This window comes from Mobula hypostoma, unplaced genomic scaffold (genome assembly GCF_963921235.1).
Source record: "Mobula hypostoma unplaced genomic scaffold, sMobHyp1.1 scaffold_79, whole genome shotgun sequence".
Taxonomy (NCBI): Eukaryota; Metazoa; Chordata; class Chondrichthyes; order Myliobatiformes; family Myliobatidae; genus Mobula; species Mobula hypostoma.
In genome coordinates this window covers 259235-271506 of record NW_026948227.1, presented here as the reverse complement: position 1 = coordinate 271506, position 12272 = coordinate 259235, and the positions used below count along the sequence as shown (strand labels likewise).

The 12272-nt window shown below is 44.2% G+C and overlaps 1 protein-coding gene across 1 annotated transcript; it reads right to left on the bottom strand.

Annotated features, from left to right (window-relative positions):
* Positions 1–43: 43 nt before the first annotated feature.
* LOC134342034 (zinc finger protein 229-like) lies at positions 44–5738 on the bottom strand (the record flags this gene model as incomplete). The annotated part of the gene is made up of 1 exon (XM_063039972.1): positions 44–5738. A coding segment is annotated over one exon (1467 nt), but the record flags the coding sequence as incomplete, so codon positions are not given.
* Between the last annotated feature and the right edge of the window lie 6534 nt (positions 5739–12272).

Genomic DNA, 12272 nt, shown 5'->3' with positions numbered 1-12272 from the left:
CCGAAGATTTACCACTCCCTGACTCAAGAAATTCCTCCTCATCTCTGCTGTCAGTGGATGCCCTATACATTGAGGCCGTGGCCTCTGGTCCCAGACTCACACCGTGTAGGGTGCATCTTCTTCATAGCCACTCAGTCGAGGCCTTTAAATACTTAATAGGTTTAAATGAGATCCCCACTCTTCTTTCTCAACCAGTGAGTACAGGGTCAAAGCCATCTAACGCTCCTCATACATTAACCCTTTCATTCCTGGAATTATTCTCGTGAACCTTCTCCAGACCTGATCCAATACGAGCACATCTTTTTTTTCTCAGGTAAGAGTTCAGAAACTGCTCACAATACACCAACAGCAATCTGACCAATGCATTATAAAGCTACAGTGTCATATCCTTGCTCTTATATGCAAACATTACAGTTGTCATCCTTAATCAACTCAATCTGCAAGCAAACCTTTAGGGACTCCTGCTCAAGGACTCCCAAGTACTGATACACTTGTGATTCTTCAAGTTTCTCCCATTTAAAATTTTTTCCTACGCCCTTATTCCTTCTACCAATTGTACATGACCGGACACTATATTTCATCTGCTACTTCATTGCCTGTTCTCCAAACCTATCGTAGTCTTTCTGCAGGCTCCCGCTTTGCTCTAAACTACCTGTCCCATACCTACCTTTGTATCAGCTGCAAAGTTAATTACCCAAGTATCAATTCAGTTATCCAAAAGATTCAGATTTAACATGAAAAGATGCGGTCTCAATACTGACCCCTACGGAACACCATTAGTTACCGACAGCAAAACAGAATTGCCCACATTATTCTGACTCTTTTTCCCTTATCAGTCAGGCAACCTTCGATCCAGACAAGTATGTTTCCTGTAATTCAATGAGCTGTGATCTTGTTAAGCAGCCTCACATTTATTCCACATCTGACTTGAGCTTCTCCTTCTCTAATGTCAGGGTGAATTTGATCATATTTAGATCACTTGCCCCTAAGGGTTCTTTGAACGTAAGTGACCTAATTAATTCCAGTTCATTACAACACCCAATCCAGAATAGCTGATCCCCAAGTGGGCTCAACCACGAGCTGCTCTAAAAAAGCATCTTGTAGGCATTCTAGGAATTCCTCCTCTTGAGAACAACACACTTAATTTTCCTTATCACCTGCATGACAATCCTCCATGACTATTGTAACATTGCCCTTTTGGCAAGCATTTTCTATCTCCCATTGTAATTTGTGGACCAGATACTTACAACTGATTGGAGGTCTCTATACAATTCCCATCAGGGATCTTTGTTTTCACATTTGCTGTTCCTTAATTCTACCCACAGATTCTACACCTTCCAACCCAATGCCACCTCTTTCTAATGATTTTAATTAATATTTTACCAACAGAGACACACACCCCACTATTAGATTGTTCTTTCAACAAATATATAAGTATCTGGGAAACAAGAGGACCTGCAGATGCTAGAAATCTAGAGAACTACACACAAAGTGCTGGAGGAGCTCAGCATGTCAGGCAGCATCTATGGATGGGAATCAACATTTCGGGCCAAGACCCCTCTTTGGGACTCTTGATACCCACCTATCTGGAATATCAACAAGCAAAGAAAATAAAAAGTAGTGCGAAATAGGGAAAACCTTTGACAAAATTTAGTTCAAGGCTTAAAAAAAACCTGCCAAACAGAGCTCAATAGTTAACAAATACAACAATGACAATAAACACTTTCATCAATACCAACATTGACATTTTTTAAAATTAAAATATCTTGGTCCCATTTCAATCAGCAAAATTTACAAAGATAACTAAGAACTGAAATGATAACTTTAGAAAAGACTATTTACACTCAAACCCACTTAGATTGGACAGAAGGAGGAAGAGAAATAACACACATGAAAAAGAAATCACACAACAGTCAGATACAACTTGAAAGTATATATTTTCATCAAAAATGAACACGATTCAGCACTCCATGTGTGTATATGCAATTGTGATAAGTAATACAGACCAGAAACTTAAATGAGAGGCCAACTCAGAAAAATGAATCATCACTATGGAAGAAAACATTAACCAGTGGAATGAATATGACCCTCCATGGGAGACATCCCAACGATCTGAGCAGACTAGATGGTGACAGGGAAGCATCGAGCACCTGACTGAGTTTTGGAGACCTCTTCCCAGAAACAGAGGGTTCCTTGCAGAAATACAGGACAAGGTGGTTAAGAAAATGAAAAACAAAATTGAAAATGCATGAAATACAAACAAACAAGGCAGTAAGTGCAGATAATGACAAGAGAAACCAGACACGATCCAACACATTCCAGGATGCTGTAGCAGTTTAACTCAATCTGATTACTTACAAAGGTACAAAGGTCAAGTGGCAAATATTATTCACCAAAATCTTACTTCAAAATATAAACTCATGAATGACCACCATAATTTCATTGAGCACCATAAATTCACGCCTGATTCAGTTTCAGAGTCAAAATCTTACAAATTATAAGATAATCAATACATTATTTCAGATAGGACAATCCATAAGAACCATCCAGATATAATATTACAGGATAAACAACAGGTACAACTCCCTCAATAGATAAAACCATTCCCAACACACACATATTCCTCGACCAGTGGAGCACCTCACCACTGGTGTTGTTTGTATCGTCAGTCAGACAATGGAAAGATTTTCTCTGTCAATCAGCTTCCAAATGTTGCTACTCTGTCATTCGTTGCCACACCCCGCTGCTGATTCCCTTCTCCTCATCATACGTTCTTATACCGACCATCGTCCAGAGCCCCAAACTCTGCTCTGTGCAGACCAGCCTCTGGTTTCTGACCCCGAGTCCGTTGAACATCCAACTAATGGTTTCCCATTCTGCTTTCAGTCTTTAGAGGAGAGTGGTGTTTTCTAACAACCCTTTAGAAGCAGGGAAAATGACCCACATGTGGAAATGAGCCCTGAATAAGGAGATTAACTCCCAATGTCATTCTTTCTCAGCCCAGAGATTTGAGGGGCAAAGAACATCTCAGACAGAACTGCAGTCAGCTCGACTTCTTCAGTCTGCAGAAAATTCAAGGGAAACCTCTTCACCCACACAGTGGTGACTGGGACCCATCCCGCAGGGAGAGTGAGAGATGAACAACAGGGGAGGATTCAAAAGGGCTGCTGTGGAACTGAATCACTGGCTGGGTCCTGCAGGCCTGAGTACACTGGTTGTGTTATAAACACGGTAAGTACCAAAGACAGAGGTTAAAATAGAACTGATTAATTTGTCACAGGTGCAGAATATTAAACTCCAGTCCCATTAAAGGTGAATATGTAGCAGAAGAAACTCCTCCCATGCCCAGTGACCAGGGTGCAGAACTGGGTGTGGTGAGCAGCAGCAATAATTGCAGAGTTCAGCACCGACAGTCACTCTCGAAATTGCATTCAGCAACGGTGATGGACAAATATCCAGCATGCAGCTTATTGAAACTTTCTCCCCAGTGTGAACCCGGCAGTGTGTCACAAGTGTAACACGCTGTAAGGTTTCACTGCTAATGTAATGGCCTCTCTGCAATGGTTCACTGCTGAGGTAATGGTTTCTCTGTAGCAGTAATGTTTAGGTTACGACTAGAGATAACAGGGTTTTGGAGTGCGGGGCTATCCAATGGGAGAAATGTTCTTTCTTGTGAGTCTGGAAGAGAGATTTTCATGGTCTTTTGCCAGGGAGAGATGAGAAGATGTGAATGGAGAGAGTGGGCCCTTTTTCTTTATTTTGTTTTCTTTACTAACCCTATAGTCAAAATAAGAATTATAATTCTCAATTATTTAATCACATATTGTGTGCTGCTTGTTATTTTGGGGTACTGATTTGTAACGGGGGACACATCGTGCAGCATCCACCCAAACGAGATTTCTTAAGATTGGCCGGGCCTGGAGCTATCGACCCCCACATTAAACTGCTAGTCGAAGTGAGAGTTACAAGGTTAGATGACTGAGTGAATCGCTTCCCACATTCACAGCGGTTGAACAGGTTTCCCCAGTGTGAACTCAATGATGCAAACCTGATTGATTTGGCTGACAGAATCTCTTCCCAAAGTCCGAGCAGGAGATCTGCCTCTCCCCAGTGTGAACACACTGATGTCTCTGTAGTTGAGATGACCGAGTGAATCCCTTCCCACAGTCTGAGCAGGTGAACAGCCTCTACCCAGTGTGAACTCGCTGGTATCTCTGCAGTTGAGATGACTGAGTGAATCCCTTCCCACAACCAAAGCAGGTGAACGGCCTCTACCCAGTGTGAGCTTGCTGGTGTCTCTGCAGGTGGATTAACTGAGTGAATCCTTTCCCACACTCTGAGCAGGTGAATGGTCTTTCCCCAGTGTGAACTCGCTGATGTACCTTAAGTTGAGATGACGAAGTGAATCCTTTCCCACAGTCTGAGCAGGTGAACGGCCTCTCACCAGTGTGAACTGACTGGTGTCTCAGTAACTGAGATGATGAAGTGAATCCCTTCCCACAGTCTGAGCAGGTGAAAGGCCTCTCCCCAGTGTGAACTCGCTGATGTACCTTTAGTTGTGACGACAGAATGAATCCCTTCCCACACACTGAGCAGGAGAACGGCCTCTCACCAGTGTGAACTGACTGGTGTCTCAGTAACTGAGATGACGAAGTGAATCCCTTCCCACAGTCTGAGCAGGTGAATGGCCTCTCCCCAGTGTGAACTCGCTGATGTACCTTCAGTTGAGATGACGAAGTGAATCCCTTCCCACAGTCCGAGCAGGTGAACAGCCACTCTCCAGTGTGAACTGACTGGTGTCTCAGTAACTGAGATGACGAAGTGAATCCCTTCCCACAATCTGAGCAGGTGAATGGCCTCTCTCCACTGTAAACTCTCTGATGCGCCTTCAAATTCGATGACCAAGTAAATCCCTTCCCACAGTCTGAGCAGGTGAATGGTCTCTCCCCAGTGTGAACTCGCTGATGTACCTTCAGTTGAGATGATGTAGTGAATCCCTTCCCACATTCCGAGCAGGTGAACGGCTGCTCCCTTGTGTGAACTCGCTGGTGAGCCATTAGGTCAGATGACCAAGTGAATCCCTTCCCACAGTCTGAGCAGGTGTACGGCCTCTCCCCAGTGTGAACTCGCTGGTGTGCCATTAGGGCGGATGACTGAGTGAATCCCTTCCCACAGTCTGAGCAGGTGAATGGCCACTCTCTGGTGTGAACTGACTGGTGTCTCAGTAGGTGAGATGCCTGAGTGAATCCCTTCCCACAGTTTGAGCAGGTGAATGGCCTCTCTCCGGTGTGAACTTGCTGATGTACCTTCAGCTGAGATGACTGAGTGAATCCCTTCCCACACACTGAACAAGTGAACGGCCTCTCCCCAGTATGAACTCGCTGATGTACCTTCAGTTGAGATGACGAAGTGAATCCCTTCCCACAGTCCGAGCAGGTGAACGGCCTCTCCCCGGTGCGAACTCGCTGGTGAGCCATTAGGTTAGATGACCGAGTGAATCCCTTCCCACAGTCTTTGCAGGTGAACGGCCTCTCCCCAGTGTGAACTCGCTGATGTACCTTCAGTTGAGATGACGAAGTAAATCCCTTCCCACAGTCCGAGCAGGTGGACAGCCGCTCCCCGGTGTGAACTCGCTGGTGTGCCATTAGGTCAGATGACAGAGTGAATCCCTTCCCACAGTCTGAGCAGGTGAACAGCCTCTCTCCTGTGTAAAATGAGGGGCGTGCCAGTCGGTCAGATCATTGAGTGAATCCCTCCCCACAGTCTGAGCAGGAAGGATAGTTGATTGAATCCCTCGCTCCACTTCTTAAATTTCTGGACAGAGACAGCAAAACCGGCGTATTGTGTTCGAGGTTCCCATAGACAAATTCCTTGTCATTTTTAACCTGTAAAAAGATTAACAAAATCCATCAATGGGTGAAGGACAACATTTCAGATGAGATCATGAGTTGTCACGGTTGGTCTGGCATCACACTGTTTCAGCGAAATTCAACCGTAGTTGGAGACAGAAATCATCTTCTAACTGGGCACAGTGCTGGTATCTGGAATGACCATCAAACTCTCTGATGCTCTTCCTGTCTCTATAAGAATGGGGCATTTCTGCCATCTCCAATCTGTGACCTGGCTCAGTTTGACTCTCTCCATTGGTATTTATTCCCTGTTCCCATTGAATTCCATGGGTTCCTGGCCCCACAGTAACTGAAACACGAATAGCCACCATTCTCTGTGTGAAAAACCTACCCCTGTCATCCCCTCGGTATCTATTTCCAAGCACCTTAAAACTATGCCCCCTCGTGTTAGCCATTTAGCCCTGGGAATAAACCTCTGGCTATCCCTACGATCATTGTCCCTCATCATCTTATACATCCAAGAAAGGCTCTAAACATGAACAAGGAAATTATACATTGCTTTGAAGGTTTGTTAGAAGTATACAAAATTATGAGGGTATAGATAAGGTAAATGCGAGCAGCTTTTTCCATTGAGGTTGGGTGGGATAACAACCAGAGGTCATGGGTAAGTGGGAAAGATGAAAATTTAATGGAAACATTTTGAAAAGCTCTTTACTGAAATGGTTGTGAGAGTGCGGAATAAGATGCCAGCACAAGTGGTGAATATGAGCTCAGTTTCACCATTTAAAGAAGTTTGGATGGGAGCCAGGATGGTAGGGGTGTGGAGGGTGATGGTCCCAGTGCTGGTAGTTTCATTAGACAGCTTAAATGATTTTTCATCATTGACTAGATGGGCCAAATACCCTGTTTCTGAACTGAACTTCTCCATGTTTCTATGACAGAGAAGCTGGTCAATCTTGTTTGGAAGGGAAAAGGTAGGAGTGACAACAGAGCAGCAATGGCTGGAGTTTCTGGGAGCAATTCGGGAGCTGAGTGATCGATACATCCCAAAGAAGTGGAAGCATTGGAAAGGCAGGAGGACACAACCATGGCTGAAATGAGAAGACAAATCCAACATAAAAGCCAAAGAGAGGGCTAACAGAAGAGCAAAAACTATTAGGAAGCTTTTAGAAGTGAACAGAAGACAACTAAAAAAAAAAGTCAGATGAGAGGGTGTGGAATTAATGACTCTTGGTAGCACCCAACAGTCTGAGGCATTTAGAGAAACAAAATATTTGGGGCCTCAATATCTCTTGAAAACCAAGGTCCATGCACTAGCTACCTTTCAACTTTTATTTTGGCAGGCACATACAAACTAGACCCCCTCAAAATTTCACTTCTGAAGGCCTCCCACTTACAAGTACTCCTTTACCAGAAACCAGCCTGTCCCAAGCCACACTTGTCAGCTCCTTTCTGAAACCATCAAAATTGACCTTTCTTCAATTTAGAATCTCAACCCGTGGTCCAGACCTCTCTTTTTCCATATTTAGTTTGAATTTCATGGCATTATGATCACTAATTTCTAGATCATTTCCTAACAGCTTATTGCACACATCTACGTCGGGAATTCTACTTACTGATTAAGGGCACATTTGACAAACTCTACCCCATCTAGTCCTTTTACAGTATGGGAGTCCCAGTCAATATCTGGAAAGTTAAAATCACTCACTGAATCAACCTTTGTTTCCTGGCATGGTCTGCGATCTCTCTACAAATTTGTTCCTCTAAATCCCTCAGACTGTTGGGTGCAACCAAGTCCCAATAATGGCTACAATATCATAATTCCCTGTCCTGAGCTCATCTGGATTTCCTACGATGCTTCTTGCATTGTGATATACACGGCTCAGCACATTCATCGCACCATGCTCAACCATTTGATTGCCGACTCTATCTGAGGTCTGAACAACATCTGACTGGTGTCAAGAGGACAAACTCTCCCTCATTGTCACAAAAACAAAGCTGATTGTGGACGACTGATGGAATGGAGACAGGCTAACCGCTATTGACATCAATGGATCTGGGGTTGAGAGGGTGAACGGCTTTAAGTTCCTCAGCATAAACATCACCGAGGATCTCACATGGTCTGTACATACCGGCTGTGTTGTGAAAAGAGCACAACAACACCTCTTTCACCTCAGACGGTTGAAGAAGTTTGGGATGGTGCCCCAAATCCTAAGAACTTTCTACAGGAACAGAATTGAGAGCATCCTGACTGGCTGCATCACTGCCTGGTATGGGACCTGTACTTCCCTTAATCACAGGAACCTGCAGAGAGTGGTGCAGACAGCCCAGCGCATCTGTAGATGTGAACTGCCCACTATTCAGGACATTTACAGAGAAAGGTGTGTAAAAAGGGCCCAAAGGATATTGGGGACCCAATTCACAACCACAAACTGTTCCTGCTGCTACCATCCAGGAAACGGTACCACAGCAAAAGGACCAACAGGCTCCGGGACATCATCTTCCACCAGGCCATCAGACTGATTAATTCATGCTGATACAATTGCATTTCTATGTTATATTGACTGTCCTATGTACAAACTATTTATTATAATTTACTATAAATTACACATTGCTGATTTAGCTGGAGACATAACGTAAAGATTTCTACTCCTCGTGTATATGAAGGATGTATGTAATAAAAGTCAAATCAATTCAATTCACCCTCCCCACTATCTGTTCTGTCATTCTGGTTCCCATTCCCCCTACAACTTATTTTAACCACATCACCCCCTCCCCCCACACTAGCACTAGCGAGCCTCACCACTGGGATATTAGTCCCCTCTTGTTCTGTTCCCCTCACTAACGAATCCCCTCTCACCCCTTTGACTTTCCTCTGTCAGTAATCCCCCCAACAGTTTCTAAAGTGGACCCACCTGTTGTTGTGTGGGATGGACACAAGATTACTCTGCGATGGCCATTTAACCTCATTCCCCTTCCCGATTCTCACCCAGTTTCCTGTGCCCTGCACTTCAGGTGTAACTCACTCTCTTCATGTCATACCTGTCAACCCCTCCAGCTCCTGGATGATCTGGAATTCATCCGTTTCAAGTTCCAGCTCCTTAAAGTGCAGGGTTACAAGCTGCAGCTGGATGTACATCTTGTAGGTGAGGGCATCAGGGACACTGGAGGTCTCCCCACCTTCCCACCAATGTCCCCCCTAATTTGTAATGACCAGTGTGCACATAAGTCTTGTATTGTGCTTTTTTTACCCAATGTGCACAGTGAATTTTATTTCGAGTGGTATTCATTTTAACAGCAATCAAATCATTGTCAATAAGAACTTTGATTTCCTCTGGGTTTGATCGAGTCCCATCTGCATTCTCACACAAACTATGTAGCAGGCCTGTAATGGGTAATGAAAGATTTTCTCACCAGAGCTTTTGCACATTGTCCATATTTGGTTTGCTTGCTGAATTACGCTTCAAAAAGTCAGATTTCTAAATATCACTCCACTTCTTCCCACTTGTAAATTCTCCAGCAACTTTTGCATCGCCACAATACACACAGGTAACACCAGTTTCTGTATTGTACATAAATATTTCCCCTGAACTCTCCTGAGGAATTGAGGATATATTAAAAAAATCATTTTGATCCTATGTAACCTCTGGCTGCAAGAATAACTGTGACTGTATAGGAATTTTTGAACTGAAGTAAACTCTGTCTTCTGCGGTTAGCTAAGACAGGCTCATTACTGGTTCTCTGCGGCTTGCAGAGAGACACACTGAGAGCTGATAACATTACACCTTGCACCCCCTTCAGCTGATAACATTATACTTTGTACCCTCATTTGAGTAAAGGGAGGAGGACTCGCCGGTAAGGACAGGAATGAACATCTCTCTGTAATTAAATCAGGGCCTTGCAAAGGGAATGACTGATAAGGACTGGACAGTATATCAATCTGTAATTAAAACCTTGATTTAGCAAACTCTCTTATCTAAGTAATTAAGAATGCTGGCCAATTAAATTAGCCAACATGATTAAAACTAATAATATGGATTGGCCTGACAATGACCAAAATCAAATGCAACGAGCTTTGACATATTATTGGGACCCGGTTTTCCAAACCATATCAACACCAACAGGAACTAATATTAAAGGTGAATATCTTAATTAACGAGAGCTGTATAACTCATCTCCTTCTACTTTAGGCCACAAACTTATCAATCAGCCCTGCTGTGGACACTTTCTGGACGTCCAAGATCCGTATGCTGCACGACCGCTGGACTAAGTGTGTAAATGTAGGACAGGGCTATGTTGAAAAATAAATGTGTGAGGTTTTCTAAAATTGACTCCTTCTACCTTAGGCCAAGAACTTATCAATCACCCCTCATACTCACCGCTCTACAGCTACCTCGAGTTTTGGCTATTATTAAATGTGCGGCCCACAGACACATGTCCAACCGGGTCACTAAAGGCAACGCTTTAGCAGATTAGACAGTGAAAAGTGCGTCACAATCCTCAGTAGTTGTAGTCCCCTCGGGTTCCCGTCAAACAACCCTCTGTGACTGAAGCAGAACGGGTTTGCCAGACATGCGGGAGGTACGTACTTTTCAGGGGGACGCCTCTGAGGAGGAGCGCAAACTGTGGTCCCAGAAAGACCCCGACCTAGGTTTTTAGATCACCCCAGTGGGACAGGTTGGTGTTCCTACACAGTTTTTACCAATATTGGTCAATTATATACATAATTGTACACACCTGGAAAAGGATGGAATGGTTGGTAACCTGTACCCTGCACACCAGGTACAACTCCCTTGACAGGTGAATCTTTTTCGTGTCTACAAGTTGATTTTATTGTATTGCCTAGAGTATATTGCTATAGATACTGCTTAGTTACTATAGATGTGTTTAGTAGATGGATTGAAGCTATTCCAACTACCAATAATACTGCTATGACTGTTGTGAAGGTATTATTATGGGAAATAATTCCCAGGTACTGAGAAACTGAGAGATACTGAGCTCTGACAATGGCCCATGCTTTGTGGTGAAAGTAGATAAAGAGACATGTAACAACATATAACAACTTGGCTATCCAGCAACAATTCCACTGTGTACACAACCCACAGGCCACTGGCATTGTGGAAACAGCCAATGGCACTCTGAAGAGTAAATTGGCCAAACTAACGGCGGAGACTGAACTCACTTGGTTGGAGGCCCTACCGTTAGCCCTATGCCACATGAGGGTTACCCCTCAGGGGAAAACAGGGTTGTCACCAGCTGAAATCATTTATGGACGGCCCATGAGGACACCCTGGGGACCAAGACCTTGTGTACCATTGCTCTCAGTAAGTCTACCAGCAAAATTAGATATGCACACCCTAGGGGAAGAGATGGGGAAATATATATGCAAACTAACCAAAATTTTCCAAGCATTACATTCACAGGTACGACAGGCTTACAAGGAAGAGAACTACCCAGCAGAGAGGAGTTACTATCTCACCCTAGAACCTGGGGATTTTGTCCTGATCAAGAACTGGGATTCAGGGAAACTTGAACCTCACTGGAGAGGACCATATCAGGTGCTACTGACCACTCCCACGGCTGTGAAACTGAAGGGGCAATCTTGGTGGATACATTGAACAGACTACAAATGTGTTACTGAAGGAACTGAGTAGAAGCACTCTCACAGACTAAAGGAAAATGTATTGGTTGATAGTGGTGTTCATGTCTATGTCTTTGAGTGGGCTCACCCAGCATCCGGGGGCCCCCATGTTAACACCTTTCTGTCTCTCTGTCCGATCTATGCCAAACAGGTAGAACTGGGGGCTGGTGGGTTTGTGCCAAAATTCCACAGCATGGTAAAACTATGGTTCCAATGTCAGTAATCCCGCTCAACCAGAGTGAGGAACTCTCAGCCTGGGCTTTCTCAAATAACACCCAGGTAACTGAGGTGAGGAACCATGGTCCAGTCAGAGATGACTGTGGCTGTCAGTGTTTTGAGGGATGGTATCTCAGGCCCCCACCAAACAGAACTTCCTATACTGAGAAACATGCATCCTGGCCATACTTGCAGGTGCCCAGCAGCGGAGAGGAATAACTAAGACTGAACGATTTTGGATGATCACTTTTCTCTCCTATGGAGTAGCCAGGAATTCACGAGAGATAATCAATTTGGCTACAGCACTTGAGGAGCTGGCCACAATACTGCAGGGGCCCTGACAGAAACACAGGCCCAAGTAACAGAAATATCCACTGTGATGATTGCAATCCGGCAAACCGTCCTACAGAATCGTATGGCTTTAGATTTCATCCCACCTGAGAAAGGGGGAACCTGTGCTATTATTGACACAGAATGCTACACCTATATCCCTGATGTAAAATATTACTGCTTTGATCATCATGTAATGGTCAAAAGGAGATCATTGTGGACTTCAGGCATGGCAG